At 41.5% G+C, this 22,222-nt stretch overlaps 1 protein-coding gene across 1 annotated transcript; it reads left to right on the plus strand.

Moving 5' to 3' along the window:
* The first annotated feature begins 594 nt into the window (after positions 1 to 594).
* On the plus strand, positions 595 to 21,515 carry stard5 (StAR related lipid transfer domain containing 5). Its single transcript, XM_076110286.1, has 6 exons — positions 595 to 684; positions 1,445 to 1,494; positions 13,442 to 13,574; positions 16,570 to 16,687; positions 17,703 to 17,796; positions 21,095 to 21,515. Exons 1-6 carry the CDS (start codon positions 595 to 597, stop codon positions 21,243 to 21,245), a joined length of 636 nt encoding a protein of 211 aa, XP_075966401.1. The 3' UTR covers positions 21,246 to 21,515.
* Positions 21,516 to 22,222: the final 707 nt, after the last annotated feature.

The raw sequence follows: 22,222 nt of genomic DNA on the forward strand, positions 1-22,222 counted from the left end.
CAACATTCTTGAATAAATCAATGAACACATTGAAAATGTAATGAAAGATTTGTAATAGCGCATGATACATTTTCATAAATGCTTAAGTATGTGAGATGGAGTTTTCTTTTGAAAGCTATACCGGCAAAAAAGAAATCTCTGAATGATTTGACGCCGCTGCTAACAATTCTTATATTTCAGGGAATTCATTCAAATAGTTTCGAATTGAAACGTTCTGGCCGAGACAGGTGTGGGCTGTCGCACGGCCATAAAAGGTTTACAGTGAACAGCAACTGGCAGAGTTGTCATATCCATTAGACACGTGAGCTAGCTGCTTGTTAGTGAACGATGCGGGCATTGCATAGCACATTTCATTCATTTTGGCTAACGCTAGCTCTATAGTAGCGGTTCTACTTGCTCATGTTAAGTAACTTCAATTGTCGCTGCTGCATTTGAGTCGCACAGCTCAGCTACAGTGTCTCTTTGAGTTTCTGTTGAATTAAAAGATAACAGGATATCGTGTATCCACCATTAGCCGCTGTGCCGTCAGCTAACGTTAATGCCAATTGAATTAACGCTAGGTTAGCAAGGTAACGTTAATTTACACCAACTACTATGGATTATGAACATAAAGCGAAGGCAGTGGGTGACTGCTTGCTGGGTTACAAGACGGATGAGTCTGGCTGGAAAGTCTGCAAGAAATCGGTAAATGTTTTCTGTTACTAATGTCTGATATGGAATCGTACGACATGTAACGTTAATATCCACTGTGCACTGACGCATGCTGTTCTCTGGTATGGTCACAGAGCACCAGCGGGTAGCTCCATTGTTCGGTGTTAACGTTTCTTGATTCATTGCTCACCGACTAGGTTAGCTTGCGTCACGTGACGGAACTTTAGAATCAGCTCTTTAGTTCATTCTGCACGTGTAACGTTAAAGGAACTCTTGGTTCTGTACAGACTTGGAGAACTCATTGATGTTAGTTCCTACAGATCTGCCAGTGAGTGCTGGTGGCTCAGGGTCTGCTTGAGACAGACTCTTCCTCCCTTTTCCAAGTCACAATACATGAGATGGTGAATTAGTTTCAGGTTATCGATATTCAGCATATATATTGTCAGTTTAACAGAGCTAAACTAAAGGTGTGATGCTCTCTCTACAGGCGATGACGACACAGTCCTCCACAACAAACAGACATCATGCATTGTCTGTTCCACCTCTGACTGTTACAATACTATTTAAAACATCACTGACCCTTTACAGTGCCAGCACTGCTTAACATACTGCAAAAGCTCCTGACAATGGTGCATCACCTCATACTGGCCTCTGTCACACTCGCGCTCCTCAAGACTGCAGAAAGACACGACCCATGACCTCTTTTGCCTTTTTGAAATATGTTGTGTGTTTACCAGGGCTGTTCATTACACTAAAGCAAATGTAGCTCACTGTAAATTGTTTTCTTTGGCAGAATGACGTGGTTGTGTCTTGGCGTCCCTCGTCGGAGTTCCCAGGGAATGTGTGAGAAACCTCAACTTCTTTTGTTTTTCTCATCACGTTTAGATTTCATCAACAGTTGAACACAATGCATCATATCTGTAGATGGAACTTTTCAGGTCATGTGACGGTAAACACAAGAATCAGGACATCAGTCAGGGCTTGTGTTTACAAAGCTACCTTTCCTTCATAGTATGATATCTAAAACTGCAGACAGTTTAAAATCACCATGCTACTTAATCTTTTACATGATATTCAAAAGATATTATTAGATGCTACCAGCAGATACTTTAATACCACTTTTCAAGATACTTAGATTGTCAAATGTGGTTTGAACACAGTTTTGTATGAAAGTCAGACATTTCAAGTTCCAATTGTCGCAGAGTTGTGAGAACGTATGAGGGGTGAAAGAAACATAAATTCATTGGTAAAAATAGAGGTGATTAAAAATGCATGTTTCAAAAAATGCAACCATAAAAGATGGTTGTGATATGAACACAGAGCCATGTTTCATAATTTCCCCTGTCTTACATTCATCATTCACAACACAAATTTGTCCTCAAGGGTGGGAGTGATGAAGTGATGAAAATGTTTACCAATTAATAATATAAGTGATTACAGAAAGTACCAACATTCAAATCTAAGTTTAACCTTTGATGGAAGGAGTCATTGCCCGGGTAGATCTCGTTCATCGTTCTGAAATGAACTTCTTTTGCCATAAGTGGACTTCTGAAATACAGGGAACTAGTTCAATTCTATTCTATTCGACTCAGTTTATTTTTGTATAGTCCAAAATCCCAAATTTGTTTCAGAGGGCTTTACAATCTGTACACATGTGACATCCTCTGTCCCGGGACCCTCGCATCGGAACAGGAAGAACTCCCCCAAAAAACCCTTTAACGGGGAGAAAAGAGGGAGAGACCTTAGAGAGAGGAACAGAGGAGGATCCCTCTATCAGGATGGACAGAAGTGCGATAGATATCATGTGTACAGAATGAACATAACAGAGTTACAACATATTCTATGCATAATTTATTTATTAAAATCCCTCTAATAGAATCCCTCATCAGGTGTTGTCTCATGCAAACCTGATGCAACTAATCAAGGGCCTCATTATTTGCATCAGGTGTGCTTGAGATAGAACACATCAAAAAGCTGGACTGGCAGTGATGTTTGATTGCATATTAGAAATATGGGTAAGTCAAGAGAATTGTCCAAAAAGAGATCATTGCTACAAAAAGATAGCAAAGGCACTGAATGTTGCTAGACACCGTTGGAAGCTGGCTACACTACCTGGACGTGGCAGAAAGAGGAAGCCATCAACGGCTGCCACCAGATTTCTGAGGAGGCAGGTAGCCAAAAACCCTCGAGTGACTGCAAAAGACTTGGTGGCAGCAGGCACTGAGGTTTCAGTTTCCACAGTAAGGCGCATACTAAACGCTGAAGGTCTCCATGCCCCAACTCCAAGACGTACACCACTACTGACCCAAAAGCACAAGAAAAGTCGGCTCCAATATGCTCATAACCATATTAATAAGCCACAGAAGTTTTGGGTTTCTCTTCTGTGGATCAGCGGTATGTCTGGAGGAGGAAGAACGAAGCATGCGCTGAGAAGAACACCCTGCCTACAGTCAAGCATGGCGGTGGCTTGGTGATGCTCTGGGGCTGCTTTGCTTCTTCTGGAAACCTGCAGTGTGTGGAGGGCAAGATTGATTCAATCAAGTATCAGGAAAAAAAAAAAGTTTGGCGTCATTGGACCTTCCAACAAGACGATGATCCCAAGCATACTTCAAAGTCCACCAAGGCTTGGTTTCAGAAAAAGTCCTGGAAGATTCTGGAGTGGCCGTCACAGTCGCCTGACTTGAACCCCACAGAAAATCTCTGGTGGGATTTGAAGAAGGCGTTTGCAGTGCGCAAACCCAAGAATATTGGAGAGCTGGAGGCCGTTGCCCATGAGGAATGGGCTAAGATTCCTCAGGAACGCTGACAGAACCTGGAGTCTGGCTTTGCATCAGGTCATAACAGCAAAAGGGTGCTCTAAGTACTAAAGATGCTCGTCATGAAGAAGTTGAACCATTTTGAGACTGCAGTAGTCATTAACAATGTCATTTTGTTTTGTCTTAAATTAGGAGAAACCACTTGTAGTATTGCTTGTGTTGAGCTATTTAAATTGTTCTTTGAGATTTTGTCAATAAACCTAATTTGCAATGGGGGTTGAATAATTGTGAGTGCAACTGTATGTTTCCTCTTCAAGGGTGGAAACAAACTGATGAATAGTCCTTAATCTGTTATTGCATTATTTCATCTTAAAAGCTACATCCATCTATAACTGATGAAGGTATTTTTGTAATGACCACATGATAACCTGGTTTTCCTTTTGATTCAAAAGTATCAATGCTCGCAGCATTGCCTTAATTACTGTCATATTACCTTTTAGTGCAAACATTGTATTTCTCAGTGAAAGTATTATATGTCCAAACCATTATCATATAACATAACATAACATATAATAAACCAGATACCTTTTTCCCTCCATTCTTTGTCTTTATTAACATGCTTGTATTAGTCCATATTGGGATGCTTTTGTGGGGTAAAGTTCTACTTCTATATTTTCCCATAACCCCCTGACTAACTGGCTCTGCTGTTGAAATGAGAAGAAAGGAGAGGGCTCACTTGTGAGCTCCATCATCTGCTCACCAAAAAGTATTTTTTCGTTCAGAATGTTATCGATTATGACTTTTATAAGAAACTTATGAACACATCTCTGGTAAACACAAAATGTAAAGAGGGGGATTTTGTGATTCTTTACGGAGAAACCTATTTTTACAGATCTGTCTATCAAATCAACTAATCAATCAGTCAAAAAAAAAACTCTTTAAATGTATATGTGACACTTATTCACCTCAATGATACGTTGTCATTTATTTATTATCCCTGGACTTTAGTTGCTCTTGTGTGTCAGCAAGATTTCTGCTCATGTTCAAAACTTTATATTCAAAACATATCGGTGTTTTCTGAGAATGAAGAATAAAGTCGTAATAAATAAATCGCCCTGCCTTATAAAACAATCTAACAGAAAACACTTGTGATTAGGCATAACTCTCACTGTCATGTCTGATTGTCTACACAAATGTTAACTTCACCACCAAGTACAGGCTATAGATCCACTCATAAACATTCAAACCGCAGTGTTTGTGCTAATGAACCATAACTATTCCATAAGCACCTTTTAATCCCAAAAGAGATAAGCCAACTCAAATTTTAACTCGGTCATTAGAAATCCAAGAAACCATCAAATAGCCTTAAAGAATGGCACAAAAGAGCATCTGCAGTTTCTATAATATTTTCTATTGCTGTGCATTTATCAACGAGTAGGATTTCAGTCTTCATACAGTTCTAGTGTTTAAAAGGGCTGCAGTGAACCCGACTGAACCTCTTTGGAAAGGCCTGGAAGTACTCACCAACTACAGGAGACCATCCCCCCACTGAGGCCAATCACCAACTGGCTGACGACCTGAATGTTTTCTACTGCAGGTTTGATAAGCCCACTTTCACACCACCTGCCCCATCATCAAACAACCACCTACACCCCCTGCCTCCTTCTCACCTCTCCCAACCGACCCCCACTGGCACTGAGGATCTGCGAAGAGGATGTGAGTCGACTCTTCCACAGACAGAAGATCAGGAAGGCACCAGGCCCAGGCAGTGTGTCACCCTCGTGCCTGAAAGTCAGTGCTGACCAGCTGGCCCCCATCTTTACACAGATCTTCAACCGATCACTGGAGCTCTGTGAAGTCCCCTCCTGCTTCAAACGCTCCACGATCATCCCGGTTCCCAAGAAATCCTCCATCACAGGATTAAATGACTACAGGCCAGTCGACTGACCACGTCAGTCTGTGGTCATGAAATCCTTTCAGAAAATGTTGTTGACCCATCTGAAGGACATCACAGGGCCCCTGCTGGACCCCCTGCAGTTTGCCTACCGTGCAAACAGGTTGGTGGATGATGCAGTCAGTGTGGGACTGCACTACATGCTGCAACACCTCGACTCCCCAGGGTCATATGCAAGGGTTCTGTTTGTGGACTTCAGCTCAGCGTTCAACACCATCATCCCAGCAATACTCCAACCCAAACTCTCCCAGCTCACTGTGCCAGCCTCCACCTGTCAGTGGATCACTAACTTCCTGACTGACAGGACGCAGCAGGTGAGGCTGTGAAAAATCACATCCAGCACCCGGACTATCAGCACTGGCGCCCCCCAGGGATGTGTGCTCTCCCCACTGCACTTCTCCCTCTACACCAGGGGTATTCAATTAAAATTCCAAAAGGTCCAGATTGAGAAAATCTCCTCGGGCAAAGGTCCGGAACATTACAATAATATCTAACTTGCGCTATTTAGTGCTATATATATATATATATATATATATATATATATATATATATATATATATATATATATATATATATATATATATTCAAGAAGCCTAGTAACATCTCTGTGTAGTCAACAACTGTCAAATCAAATAAAGAAAGTATACATCAATTATATTTTAACAATTATTATTCTCAGTTTTCAAATTGAACTGGATGGATTATAAATAATACATAGAAATACATAAATACATGTTCTCTAATTTCAAGTAAAATAAGAGCTGCATTAAAGAATAACTGACATAACGGAAAGCTTTTCAAAAATGTGCATCTTAAAATAAAGTAGGCTACTTCATTTTAGAAAAATTTATTTCACTGAATTGCCCTGCAGCTTTAAATTCAGTTCATTCAGGTGTGAAGTGATGTCAATCAAAAAAGCCACGATATTATATTTTTCTCATCTTCTAAAAAGATAAATCGGTGAGCATGGACTTTATCTGTGGTTATTAAACAACTTTTTTCAGCTCTATTCTCTCTGGTAACATCATTGTTGGTCAGTGAATTCATGCGTTAGGATTCTGATCATATTGTACTATAGGTTTACTATTAGGTCATATAGGTTTATTATCTGTGACTTCATATCAGATGTGAGTGGGTGCGTTTGCTCAAAAGAGTTGTGCTTTGTCTCGTAGTGTCGCTTCATTTACCGCTTTCAATCATCGTCACGGTCTCTAAACATAAGAGACACAGTGGTTATAAACTGTCCGTGTGAAGAATGAACCTATAAGAGTCTGTTCATTCTTGGTTAAAGACTCTGGTCTCTTTGACCACTTTTCTCTTTTTGGAGAACATTATGTGAACTTCTCTGACTCATGTATTATTCTCCTGCTCTTCCTTCTCTTTCGTCGTCTCTCCCCCGGTGTGTGTACATCTCACTCCAGTCAGGAAACGTGTCGGAATACCCATATTTGATTGGCTGAGCTGTATCACGTGATGTGATTTAAAACGATTGGTCAGTGCGTTTCCTGCACCGCTGAACAAGTGCCGTAAAGGCTGAAAAAGCTGCGCCGGTTAAAATAGAAGCGCCCTGTCAAAATAAAATCGATTTTAGGTCCTGGGTCCGGATACAACGGCGTCCGGATCCGGACCGCGGCCCGCCAATTGGCGACCCCTGCTCTACACCAACAACTGCACCTCAGAGGACCCAACTGTTAAACTCCTGAAGTTCACAGACGACACAACGGTCATCGGCCTCATCAGGGGCGGTGATGAGTCTGCATACAGACGGGAGGTTGAACAGCTGGTCCTCTGGTGTGGTCAGAAACAACCTGGAGCTGAACAAGCTCAAAACTGTGGGGATGATAGTGGACTTCGGGAGGAGCCCCCTAACACTGCCCCCCCCCCCTCACCATACTCAACAGCACGGTGTCCGCTGTGGATACCTTCAAGTTTCTGGGATCCACAATCTCCCAGGAACCTGAAGTGGGCCCCCAACATCAACACCATCAGGAAAAAGGCCCAGAAGAGGTTGTACTTCCTGCACCAGCTCAGGAAGTTCAACCTACCTCAGGAGCTGCTGATCCTGTTTTACTCCACTATCATCCAGTCTGTTCTCTGCTCCTCTATCACTGTGTGGTTTGGATCGACCACCAAACAGGACAGAAACAGACTGCAACGGACTGTCAGGTCTGCAGAGAGGATCATTGGTTCCAGCCTGCCGTCCATCCTGGACTTGTTCACCTCTAGATTCAGGAAAAGGGCTGGAAAGGTCACTGCAGACCCCTCACACCCTGGACACAAGCTGTTCCAACTCCTCCCCTCTGGTAGGCGCTACAGGGCTCTGTATGCCAAAACCACCAGACACTTTCCACTGGCCATCACTCTGATGAACAATTAATAAGTCATATTGCCTCTGCCTCTGTTTGCACTATTACCACCACTTGCTCTATCACCTCAATTCCATTGCCATTGTTTATAGGTTTATGTTATATATATATATATATATATATATATATATATATATATATATATATATATATATATATATATATATATATATATATATATATATATATATATATATATATATATATATACAGTTGTGTGAAAAAGTGTTTGCCCCCTTCCTGATTTCTTATTTTTTTGCATGTTTGTCACACTTAAATGTTTCAGATCACCAAACAAATTTAAATATTAGACAAAGATAACACAAGTAAACACAAAATGCAGTTTTTAAATGAAGGTTTTTATTATTAAGGGGAAAAAAAAATCCAAACCTACATGGCCCTGTGTGAAAAAGTGATTGTCCCCCCCCCCCCTGTTAAAACATAAATTAACTGTGGTTTATCACATCTTTGGAAAGCTGAGTTCAATTTCTCTAGCCACACCCAGGCCTGATTACTGCCACACCTGTTCTCAATCAAGAAATCACTTAAATAGGACCTGCCTGACAAAGTGAGGTAGACCAAAAGATCCTCAAAAGCTAGACATCATGCTGCGATCCAAAGAAATTCAGGAACAAATGAGAAACAAAGTAATTGAGATCTATCAGTCTGGAAAAGGTTACAAAGCCATTTCTAAAGCTTTGGGACTCCAGCGAACCACAGTGAGAGCCATTATCCACAAATGGCGAAAACATGGAACAGTGGTGAACCTTCCCAGGAGTGGCCGGCCGACCAAAATTACCCCAAGAGCGCAGCGACGACTCATCCAAGAGGTCACAAAAGACCCCAGAACAACATCCAAAGAACTGCAGGCCTCACTTGCCTCAATTAAGGTCAGTGTTCATGACTCCACCATAAGAAAGAGACTGGGCAAAAATGGCCTGCATGGCAGAGTTCCAAGACGAAAACCACTGCTGAGCAAAAAGAACATAAAGGCTCGTCTCAGTTTTGCCAGAAAACATCTTGATGATCCCCAAGACTTTTGGGAAAATACTCTGTGGACTGACGAGACAAAGTTTAACTTTTTGGAAGGTGTATGTCCCATTACATCTGGCGTAAAAGTAACACGGCATTTCAGAAAAGGAACATCATACCAACAGTAAAATATGGTGGTGGTAGTGTGATGGTCTGGGGCTGTTTTGCTGCTTCAGGACCTGGAAGACTTGCTGTGGTAAATGGAACCATGAATTCTGCTGTCTACCAAAAACTCCTGAAGGAGAATGTCCGGCCATCTGTTCGTGACCTCAAGCTGAAGCGCACTTGGGTTCTGCAGCAGGACAATGATCCAAAACACACCAGCAAGTCCACCTCTGAATGGCTTAAGAAAAACAAAATGAAGACTTTGGAGTGGCCTAGTCAAAGTCCCGACCTGAATCCGATTGAGATGCTGTGGCATGACCTTAAAAAGGCGGTTCATGCTCGAAAACCCTCCAATGTGGCTGAATTACAACAATTCTGCAAAGATGAGTGGGCCAAAATTCCTCTACAGCGCTGTAAAAGACTCATTGCCAGTTATTGCAAACGCTTGATTGCAGTTGTTGCTGCTAAGGGTGGCCCAACCAGTTATTAGGTTTAGGGGGCAATCACTTTTTCACACAGGGCCATGTAGGTTTGGATTTTTTTTCCCCCTTAATAATAAAAACCTTCATTTAAAAACTGCATTTTGTGTTTACTTGTGTTGTCTTTGTCTAATATTTAAATTTGTTTGATGATCTGAAACATTTAAGTGTGACAAACATGCAAAAAAGTAAGAAATCAGGAAGGGGGCAAACACTTTTTCACACAACTGTGTGTGTGTGTGTATATATACACCAGTGGCGGGCCGTCAGGGCCTGCAAGGCCTTCTCTGCTGGCCTAAACAGAATCACAAAGCTATATCTATTTTATAATTTAATATTTTTTCTTAAATACACTACATGTATTATAATTTATAAAAATATTTTTCCCATTATCTTATTTTCTCATTGCACAGCTACTGTCTTCCTCAGTTGCTCTGCTTCCAGTGCAGCTTGTTTTAAGTAGAGCTTTTATCCAATCAGATTTCACCTCTGTGTCACTAGGTAAGAACAGAGCCAGAAGCCTGCACACTCTGCGCGCTGGCCTATAATGACGTCGGCATTACATGCCGCTCAGTGTCCGTGTGTAGCTTTCCCGCGAGGTACAGAGTGTGCTGTGATTGGTCAGTGGGCGAGCACGTGACTATCGTGAAACGAAACTTAACAGCAGAGGCTGATGGGTAGTGAATCACATCACGTGATGCAGCTCAGCCAATCAAAATGCATTCTGACTGAATGAGATGCACCATGAGAGAGGGTGCTGAGACGAGGAAAGACATTGCAGAGCAGTACGTTCAAGTACTAAAGTAAAATCCTTTAATAATCTCTTTGGATCGCGGCTTGTCATTAAGGAATGACGGTGGATCCCACAGCCAGACAAGCTGAGAACATTATATTTTCCTGAATTTAGGCTTTTGCATTTTCTAAATGCTCTAGCATTATTCAAACGACTCGTACCGAACGGTTTAATACGAAGACGTACATAGTTACAGCATTAAAAATGAATAATAGCTGTGGTGCCGTAATGTGGTTACAAGGTGGTATTTCAGCTGCAGGACAGCAGTGAAGGCCCAGGTGTAAAATGCACGGCCCGCCACTGATATATACACTTTTTTTTGGATATATATTTATACTTATATTGTATATAGCTGTTAAATGTTTATACCTACATCTGTTCTACTTTTTTGCTGCCCTGTTTTATTCTTTATATATTTTTTCTTGTTTATTGTAAAATAGTGTTTGTACATTGAGAGCGGAGTGGAAACCGGAGACAAATTCCATGTATGCGTACGCATACATGGCCAATAAAGCTGATTCTGATTCTCCGCTCATCTCGCCACCACAGAGTGCTGTCTTATTGATGGCTTAGAAGTGCTTGTGAAAGCTAATGAAAGCTTAGAAGTGACTTCTAAGCTGTCACATCAGTCAGATGCAGACAGTGGGCTTTTTAGAAAAGAATCACAGCCATGTTGTTCTCACCAGAAGTCTCTCTCTCTCTCTCTCTCTCTCTTTATCTTTTGTAAAGGTATCACTCTTTTTCACATACATTTTCATCACTTCCCTTAAATTCTTTCTTGTTACTCCCACCCTTGAGGCCACTTTCCTTCAATGATAAATGGCAATTTTGTGTTGTGAATGATGAATGTGCGACGAGGAAAATTATGAAACATGGCTCTGTTTTTAATATCAAAACTCATCAATTACATTATTATCAATTGATTTTTTAAAACTTTTTCCCCTCATAAGATGCAACTTTCTCTGGTCCGATAGCGATACCTGGGATTTGGGTATCGGCTGGTACCGATCCAATAGCAGTTGAGCTCGATGCCTCACTGTGTGGACGTGACTGGGGATCATTCTTTTATGTGTGAGGCAACATCAGACTTGACTTAAACTTGGCTTTCTTAACTCCATAAAACAATATAACAAATAAATACCTAAATATACAGGTGCTGGTCATATAATTAGAATATCATCAAAAAGTTGATTTATTTCACTAATTCCATTCAAAGAGTGAAACTTGTCTATTATATTCATTCATTACACACAGACTGATATATTTCAAATGTTTATTTCTTTTAATTTTGATGATTATAACTGACAACTAAGGAAAATCCCAAATTCAGTATCTCAGAAAATTAGAATATTACTTAAGACCAATACAAAGAAAGGATTTTTAGAAATCTTGGCCAACTGAAAAGTATGAACATGAAAAGTATGAGCATGTACAGCACTCAATACTTAGTTGGGGCTCCTTTTGCCTGAATTACTGCAGCAATGCGGCGTGGCATGGAGTCGATCAGTCTGTGGCACTGCTCAGGTGTTATGAGAGCCCAGGTTGCTCTGATAGTGGCCTTCAGCTCTTCTGCATTGTTGGGTCTGGCATTTCGCATCATCCTCTTCACAATACCCCATAGATTTTCTATGGGGTTAAGGTCAGGCGAGTTTGCTGGCCAATTAAGAACAGGGATACCATGGTCCTTAAACCAGGTACTGGTTGCTTTGGCACTGTGTGCAGGTGCCAAGTCCTGTTGGAAAATGAAATCTGCATCTCCATAAAGTTGGTCAGCAGCAGGAAGCATGAAGTGCTCTAAAACGTCCTGGTATACGGCTGCGTTGACCTTGGACCTCAGAAAACACAGTGGACCAACACCAGCAGATGACATGGCACCCCAAACCATCACTGACTGTGGAAACTTTACACTGGACCTCAAGCAACGTGGATTGTGTGTCTCTCCTCTCTTCCTCCAGACTCTGGGACCCTGATTTCCAAAGGAAATGCAAAATTTGCTTTCATCAGAGAACATAACTTTGGACCACTCAGCAGCAGTCCAGTCCTTTTTGTCTTTAGCCCAGGCGAGACGCTTCTGACGCTGTCTGTTGTTCAAGAGTGGCTTGACACAAGGAATGCGACAGCTGAAACCCATGTCTTGCATACGTCTGTGCGTAGTGGTTCTTGAAGCACTGACTCCAGCTGCAGTCCACTCTTTCTGAATCTCCCCCACATTTTTGAAATCGGTTTTGTTTCACAATCCTCTCCAGGGTGCGGTTATCCCTATTGCTTGTACACTTTTTTCTACCACATCTTTTCCTTCCCTTCGCCTCTCTATTAATGTGCTTGGACACAGAGCTCTGTGAACAGCCAGCCTCTTTTGCAATGACCTTTTGTGTCTTGCCCTCCTTGTGCAAGGTGTCAATGGTCGTCTTTTGGACAACTGTCAAGTCTGCAGTCTTCCCCATGATTGTGTAGCCTACAGAACTAGACTGAGAGACCATTTAAAGGCCTTTGCAGGTGTTTTTAGTTAATTAGCTGATTAGAGTGTGGCACCAGGTGTCTTCAATATTGAACCTTTTCACAATATTCTAATTTTCTGAGATACTGAATTTGGGATTTTCCTTAGTTGTCAGTTATAATCATCAAAATTAAAAGAAATAAACATTTGAAATATATCAGTCTGTGTGTAATGAATGAATATAATAGACAAGTTTCACTTTTTGAATGGAATTAGTGAAATAAATCAACTTTTTTTGATGATATTCTAATTATATGACCAGCACCTGTAAATGTACTGAATTGTTATTTACCAAAATGATAGTATCCGATACCAGATTGACCCATAGTCCCGATACCTGATCCTTTTGAGGCAGTGTCGGACCGATCTCCGATACCAGTAGCAGTGCATCTCTTATTATTTTATTATGTTATTTTAAACAGTCTATTGTTGCACACATTATAACATTGTATTTACTGTATTAAGTATTTTTTATGATTACTAAATGATTTGTAACCCTTTAAGAAATCGATTGTAAAATATCTAGCAACACTATGGACCAGATATTTGCATCCCTGTTGTTGCTAATGAATGGTTTATAACGTTAAAATAACACAATTTATAGCATCTCTAATCATTTCATTAGTTAGAATGTCATTGTTTAAGTATAATTAGCTATCAATTGACCATGTTATGTTTAAGGAAGGTGTGGTCCTAACCAAAATCTGTGTGGAGGGGTTAAATCATGTGCCTGTCCAATAACGTATCATCTCATTTGCAGCAGATAGACTGCTCTCCTGACCATGTCCTCGTCTGTCTTCCTCTGCAGTTATAAGGGGGAGGGGGTTGTCGGTGGCAGCCCAGAGAGAGTGTGGCAGTGTCTCAAACCAGTACCCAATGGGCTCCGAGTCAAGTGGGACAATAATGTCAAAAAGTTTGAGCTTTTGGAACAAATCACAGAGGTGTGTTACTAATTTCTCTCTTCTGATTACAGGATGTTTTGTCATGACCATTCTGTATATGTTAACCCAGGTTTCAGTCCATACAGTAGTCACATTTCTTTAGATTTTAATCAAAGATGTATGATTGTAATAATAGATTATTATTATCATTATTATTGATGCCACATGTAAGATACTGTTGGCTGGTGTAATATATGGTGAAGCATTGTTTTTCATTTACTCACTATAATAAATGTAGTGAAGTAAAAAAACATTTCCTTCTGAAATGCAATGGAGTAGAAAGTAGCATCTAAAAATGTAGGAAAGTACGGTACTTGAGTAAATGTACTTAGTTACATTCCATCGCTGATTACCATCATGCTGTACCAAAAAAGAGTGCAGTGGAAGTCCTACTACACTGCAAACACAGTGTCTAGCCATAAACTGGCAGAAGAGGTCGTTGATTTACCCCGGTGTGGATATGAGTTTGGTCGCCATGAGAGCAAAGCTGTCTCACGCCAAGCGGAATGCGCTGAACTCTTTGTTGTCCCACATTGTGCCTACAGAGTGGTGATGGTGCTGTTAGTGATGCGCCCTCTAGGCATGATGTCCACAAACCGTATGGTTGACCCCTGGGAAAGATGTCGTCGTTTGGGGCCCTGCGCCTCAATCCAGTTTGGCACCAAAGGTGAATGGTGACTCCCTCCCTGAATGCACTCAGACCTGGCATACTGTGGTTTTCCCTTGGGACAGTGACGTCACACATATCGGTGTGCGCAGACGGGTCACTCTCTGGATGGATGGGATGTGTCTCATGTTGTGAGGAAAATGTGGAATCCTCCATCCCTCCATGTAATCTGTCTGGAGCTATCCACAGTGCTAAAAGTACAGAACCGCTTTGTTTCAAACAGACATGGTGAGGACAGGAAATATGACAGCGGCAGCACATATCAACAAACGGTGCAGGTGTTCAGCATGGCTGCTGGAAATAGCCAGGAGCCTGCTGCTTTGGTGGCTCACACAGACACCTACCACCATGTATGATGTATACCACTCTGCAGACCTAACGTCTCAGAGGTTCATCCCACAACCAGTGTAAATTGAGTCTCATGTTCATTTAGATATTGTGGATCTCATGTCATGTCCCATGCCTATCATGTTAACATACCTTCAAACCTTGGTAGATAACTGTTTGGCCCATCTACAGCTGAAGTGTATGCTGCAGCCATATCTGCCAGCCACGGAGGGTACGAAGGGAGAATTGTTTTTGCTGAGATGACAGTCTCTGACTTCTGTAGCTCCACGTTATTTTTGCTGCGATGAGTAAAGAATGGGGGCAAAACGCCGCTCGCCAAGTGCTTTGCCATAGTTCATCCCACCTTTCAATTGGAGATGACGTGGTGGTGGCTCAGTCAAAACAGCGTCTGTCTCACTGGCTGCGTGACACCATCACATAAGCAAATGTTACAGGTCCCAGCATGAATGGGCCTGATCATAGATTTTGTGCCTGAGAAAAACAGGAAATAAATTAAACAGGCAAACGCTGTGGCTTCTCGCTTCAGTGTCCTCTCAAGCTATCTTTATTTTTACACTTCTTTAAGTGAAAACAGTCTTCTGTATATGTTTCTCCATTTCAAAACACAGGAAAAATATATTATGTTGTAATAAACAAAATAACAAAGGTTACACTACTATTATTACATGTTTGATCAACATATCTGTTGTCTCTTGGGCTAAAACCCTCCTAACTGCACTTTGGCAATGTGCTCACAGCCACTGTGGCGTACGTGAGACAGACACTCTTCCAAATGGCGGCGGTGCGTCACCAGTACAGCGAACAGCTAACAAATGCTAACAAACATTCACAACACTTATATACATATTACAGTCACATTAATTAACATATTTAGTATGGATCGACCTAACAGAACATAAAGAGTCGATTCATTTCATCATAAAGAAAAAGTTCATTGTGTAGGAGCCAGATAAAAACAAGGGATGTAACACAGGGCTACTATTAGCTTAGCTAGCACTCAACAGTCAGTCTTAACAGTCAGTAGCGATCAAACAACTACATAAAAAACACAAAATACTCTATACAAATGTTACGTACACATTGGTCCTGAATTCATGTGTCTTTTGTGCACTTTTCATGTTACTAACCTGAGAAAAACAGGAAATAAATGAAACAGGCAAACGCTGTGGCTTCTCGCTTCAGTGTCCTCTCAAGCTATGAGAAGACGCTGAACGCGCACCTACAAATCTCTGGTCGCGAGGCAGATCGACAGCGCTCCACTGCCACCTACTGGGCATAGATAAAAATACACTTCTAAAGGAAGTTTAATTATGATAGGCAAATCACAGAAATTCGTTCAAATATGAATCTAATAACAAAAATGTGACCATACATTTTGTGTGCGTCACACAAACAGTGTCACGGGAGTGGAGCCTTTGCAGAGTGTTTTATCCTCTTACATGGCCCACCTCAGAGGGATGACCGGGGCAGTGGCATTCTGGGTTTCTGCGCGTCCTTCATGCGTTTCTACTCACCCTCATTCTGTGTTAAATATGCTGAGACAGTAGGTGATATGTTGCCCGGTGTGGTGATTTTACGCACATGTCGAACAGTGCGCTCATCATGGATTAGTGGGCTGCGTGGACTCCATTATAAGACAGTCTTTGTCCCACTCTTCTACAGCGGCAGTGCTGTATATAGAGAGTGTAACATATTGTTTCACCACACAAGCTGACGTGGTGTTAACTGTGGCACAGTCAGTGAAATGCTGTATGTTGTCTTCTTGTGGACCTTGGTGTCGCAGTGACTACATCAGCTTTGCCGTTAACCCAATAGCTACAGCTCCAAACAGATCCACATACTTAAGAAAAAGAAAAGACAGAAAATGTAGCCCGGTCCAGCTTTAATTGCATACATGTGATACGAGAGTTGTTATTCATTTGCTTTTGCTTTGTTCGACCCAGTCTTTGAGACCATTCCCTTGTCTCCCTCTCTCTCCAGGACATCTCTATATGCCGAACAGTCACGCCCTCAGCAGCTATGGGTATCATAGCTCCACGAGACTTTGTAGATGTTATTTTAGTGAAGCAATACGAAGATGGCACCATTTCATCAAATGGTGCGTAGCGACTCATTCCTGTCTCATCTACTTCCTGTTTGTTTCCTTTGTACTTCCTGAGATTCATTGTGCCATGCAGCAGAGGCTGGACTGTTTTACCTGTGGAAGTGATTGTGACAAGGCTGTATGAGATTTAACTATGTTGCAGATACACTACAAACATGAACAGAATAAATACATTAAATGTCACACATTAAGGATGGACAGATTAATAGGAACTCAAGAATTGAACCTGCATTCACACTGTAGGAACCTAGTTCAAGTCTTAAGTTAGTACTTATTGATAAGTCTGCTGTACTAAATGAACCAGGGTTTATACACAGATAAAAAATATATATAAAAAAATGAATTAGCCCTGCGGTATGAAATTTGACTGACTGGTAGAGCTTAGAGATGCTGATCACGCAAATCTGTTTCAAATTTCCAATGCTTTACCAGTCACATTTCCACATGTGTGCTACTGGCTCATGGTAGTAATACACCTTAAAAACATTTGGAACAACTAACTTCATCAGACACTGATCATGTTGTAGTTCATTCCCATCAAGCTGCTCAGAGTAATCTGAGTAAAGCTCTGCTACAGTGTTGGTTCATTTGGTGTTGCTCCAAAATGATTTTGGTAAAAGCGTGGCTATAATCAGCCACTTTAAGGGTCACTGCAGGTGAATATGATGTTAGCTAATACTTATCACCATGAAACTTCCCCAGTTGATTACTTGCATTAAGACAATTGTTTTTTGTATTACAACTTTTCTGAAATGTTATGTTTAAATACTCACGTAAACATGTACTTTGGATGTTTTCTTTCCACTAGTCTGAAAGTAGCCAAATAGCCCAAAGTCTCAAAATGTGATCTGTGCATAAAGGTTTTTTGTGTCTGGAGTGTCTCATTTTAATGGAAAGGAAATTCTTCAGGCACTCTGTTTAGTTTTGGTTGAGAGCCACAGATCTCACAATATCAGCATAATGTAGACAAATGTGTATGTGCATGTGTGTTTTGTGTCCTCTCAAACAGCCACCAACGTGAGTCACCCGGGCTGTCCGCCCCAGTCTGGCTACGTGAGAGGACTTAACCATCCATGTGGTTGCATCTGTGTCCCCATCTCAGGGTGAGTACACTGACACCAAGCAAGTCCAGTGTGTGGTTTGTTCCTCTCCGCTGTAGGACACATTTTCTCTTGTTCTCTCAGAATAGAGAAACGAGAGTGTCGGAAAGCTGAGCGCAGGTGGCAAAAAACAAATCTCCAGGTTCACTGTGACATCTATAAAGAGAGACTTCGCAATTATAATTTGGAACTTATAAATGCAATCTTCTCTGACATCATAACCAAAAACAATAACAATACACGCGCCTTATTGGCTGCTGTTGACAGGCTAACAAACCCTTGAGTGTCAGTAGCTGCTGAGCTCCAATCCACCTCAATTTGCCTCCTTTTTTACTGACAAAATTCAGTAAATTAGACAAGCAGTCAGTGCCTCCACACCAACCACAGGATATGTGTTGTCCCCTTCTCTGAATAACATCCATTCAAATATCATGACACAATTTCATTCAATCGACCGTAGAAGCCTAGAAGACATTATACAACATCTGAAGTCATACTCCTGCTGCTTGGATATTCTACCAACACACTTTTTCAAAAATATTGCAAACTGCATGACCACTGATCTTTTACAAATTGTAAACCAGAGGTAGCCAACACGGTGCCCGCGGGCACCACGTGAGTCGCCCGCGAGACATGTTCTAAAAATAGCACTAGTCACCATTGGAGCTCCGTCTAAAATTGTAGTTGCTGTTCTTTTTTAATCAAAAACGCTTGCATTAGTATAGATTTTAAAATGACAGTATTTCTTGTCATAAGAGAGTTGGGTACCCGGAGGCGCACGGCGGACAGCCAGGACGAGGCCGCCGCACTAGGTTTTCAGGTTCCGAATCGCGGGCGCTTCCCGTTGGCGCCAGACGCGCGCCGCGAGCGCACCCCGTCGTCAGGTCCGTAAATCCTCGGAACAGGCCGCGGGGCAACAACTCAGGGGTGGCGGGGGTAGAGGCGAGGCAACGCAATCCGACCGAAAAGGCCCAGACTAGAGGTTTGAACGCGGGCGCCCGAAGACGCTCGCGCGCCTAGGAGGGTTGGATCCCCCGCTCGGCTATAGACAAGACTGGTTACTAGTTTCTTCGTGGAGAAAAAGGTACCGTTGGAAAAGCTGGTGTCGGTGACAACAGACGGGGCTCCCGCGATGACGGGCCGGCATGCGGCTTCATTGCGCAATGCAAAGGTGACCCAGACTTCCCAAAATTTCTACATTACCACTGGATCATTCACCAGCAGGCGCTATGTGCAAAAGTAACCGGCTTTAATCATGTGATGATACAAAAATATCAGAGATGTGATACCTCTGACTTTCAAATGTTGAAACATTTACAAAAAAACTAAATACAGACAGACTCCTGCAACGAGTCCTTCTCCTGCATCTGGTGCTATGTTAATGTAAAAGTAGAAATCAAGATGGTAATCAAGATGGTAGTCATAGGTAGAGGTCCTACATTTATTTTCAGTACAGAAATAAAAGTTGCATGTTTAAATATGTATGTGTAGCTATACTACCATCATTGTTGTGGAAATCATTATTAATAATTATTGTGAGGAATAATTAACTGACATGTGATCAAACAGTCTCTTCACATATATTATTATTATTAAAAGGTGATCTGTGCAACTTTGTTATTCAGGAAGTTTGTATCAAATAAGTAGCCCTTCGTACTACTCGGACCCTTGAAGTACCTCTCAGTTTAAAAAAGGTTGGTGACCCCTGTTGTAAACACATCCCTTCTTTCAGGTGTCTTCCCACAAGCCCTAAAAACTGCAGTTATTAAACCGCTCCTAAAGAAGGCTAGTTTAGACTCCGCAACAATGAAAAATGATAGGCCAATATCAAACCTCCCATTTTTAAGTAAAATAATTGAAAAAACGTTTTTTCAACAGCTGAACAACTTCTTGGCCGTAAATAACTGCTTTGATGTCTTCCAGTCAGGCTTTTGACAGCACCACAGTACTGAAACTGCTCTTGTTAAGGTTTTCAACAACATCCACTTAAACACAGACAATGGCAGAAGTTCAGTCTTAGTATTACTGGATCTCAGTGCCGCATTCGACACGGTCGACCATGCCATACTACTAGAAAGACTAAAAATCTGGGTGGGACTCTCTGGCACAGCACTTAACTGGTTTGAATCCTACTTGAAGGACCCAGAATACTTTGTATCTGTAGCTAATTACACATCAGAGCTGACTAAAATGACATGTGGTGTTCCCCAAGGTTCAATACTGAGGCCTCTTCTGTTCAACATCTACATGCTTCCACTAGCTCAGATTATGGAAAACAACAAAGTGTGTTATCATAATTATGCAGACAACACACAAATCTACATAACTATATCACCAGGGGACTATAATCCCATAAAAGGGCTGGGTCACTGCATTGAACAAATCAACAACTGGATGTGCCAGAATGTTCTTCAATTAAACAAAGATAAAATAGAAGTAATTGTTTTTGGTACCAAGGACGAACGGCTTCAATCACTGATGTTAAAAACCACAAACCAAGCCAGAAATCTAGGTGTAGTTATGGATTCAGACCTCAACCTGAACAGCCATATCAAGACAATTACATAATCAGCCTCCTATCACCTGAAGAATATATCAAGGATTAGAGGATTTATGTCTCAACAGGATTTGGAAAAACTTGTCCATGCATTTATCTTCAGTAGACTGGACTACTGTAACGGTGTGTTTACAGGTCTCTGTAAAAAGTCAATCAGAAAGCTGCAGCTGATTCAGAACGCTGCAGCTCGAGTCCTCACTAAGACCAAGAAAGTGGATCACATCACTCCAGTTCTGAGGTCTTTGCACTGGCTTCCTGTCCAGCAAAGACTTGACTTTAAAATCCTGCTGCTGGTTTATAAAGCACTGAATGGTTTAGGGCCAAAACACATCTCTGATCTGTTGCTACCTTAAAAACCATCCCGACCCCTTAGGTCGTCTGGGACCGGTCTACTTTCTGTTCCCAGAGTCAGAACTAAACATGGAGAAGCAGCATTCAGGTGTTCTGCTCCACATATCTGGAACAAAGTCCCAGAAAGCTGCAGGTCTGCTGAGACCCTCAGCTCCTTTAAATCAAGATTGTTTGCTGCTGCCTTTAATTGAACCATATTCAAGGATATTAATCAATTTCTGCATTTTACTATACTACTGTATTTTATTTCTTACACTGCTTTTTAGTGTTTTAATCTCATTTTCTTTTGCCTTATGTTTTGATGCTTTTAATGGTTTTATGTGAAGCACTTTGAATTACCTTGTTGTTGAAATGTGCTATACAAATAAACTTGCCTTGCCTTGTTTCTTCTAGAGAGCCCAACAAAACCCAGGTGTTCAGCTTCTTCCAGACGGACCTGGGTGGCTTCCTCCCTCGCTCCGTGGTCGACTCCTTCTTCCCCTCCAGCATGGCTGAGTTCTACAGCAACCTGGCCAAGGCTGTCAAATCCCTCAAGGACCTTTGACACTAAGAGTTGAGACATGTACCTTCAAACCTGAGCCCTACTACTGGTCAGGTTTGTTGTATTTTAAACAGTCCAAACTCAACAGCAATCAGCACACTGAGATCGCTGACTTCAAATAGAACCAACCCACGATTTTTGTTTCTACATTCCTATAGTCCCGTGTTGCTGCAGGAGGAATCCAGTGAATCTTCAACAGTCAACCCTCTTATTGAAAGCAGTTCACGCACTGAGATGTCCCAAAATCAGAATGAGGGCTTGCATTTGACTAAACCTGCATTTCAAACTCCAGTCTCTTTACATCCCCATCAGTGGGATGAATTCCTTTCCTTCAGTCTGAAGAATGAATATAGAAGTAATAATCTATATTTGTACATGTGTTTAATGATAGAACATGTGTGCTTTTTACCACGCTGATGAGACACTAGACATTTCCTCTTCTTATTATCGCATACTTCAGTGTGTACAGTAAGCATGCATGTTGCATGGACCTTATTTACCCTCTGCTGGTATCAGGTTGTTGGTTTGGAGTTTTGGCTCATACCTCACATTTAGTTGTTTCTGTTGTACTTGAACTGCCATTTGCTCATCTCCAACTCACCTGTTAACCGTGATTATCTGCCTCTTTAATCCGTCACACTGAAGCACAGGTGGGGGAATAGGGTGTGTTTTATGCTGCTCTATTGAGCAGAAAAAAGTGTCTTCTCCTTTTTTTCATGGCATCAGTTTGCAAGTACATTTCCCTTTTTCTTTTTCTTCATATACAGTCCCTGAAACTCCTCATGCAGAGTCAAGATTAGAACCCTTCCAGCTGACACGAGAACTTTCATAATAAAAGGCATGTGGTGTGGTCACATGTTTTAAGATACAATAAGATAAAACTGTTATGTAAAATAATAACACCACACTATAAGCTGCTTTTTTCAAGACATCAGGCTGCTTTCAGTAGTTGTACTGTAAAAGTGAGTACTATCACTAAG

The sequence above is a fragment of the Anarhichas minor genome, unplaced genomic scaffold (assembly GCF_050575085.1).
Source record: "Anarhichas minor isolate MPS153535 unplaced genomic scaffold, ASM5057508v1 ptg000042l, whole genome shotgun sequence".
NCBI lineage: Eukaryota > Metazoa > Chordata > Actinopteri > Perciformes > Anarhichadidae > Anarhichas > Anarhichas minor.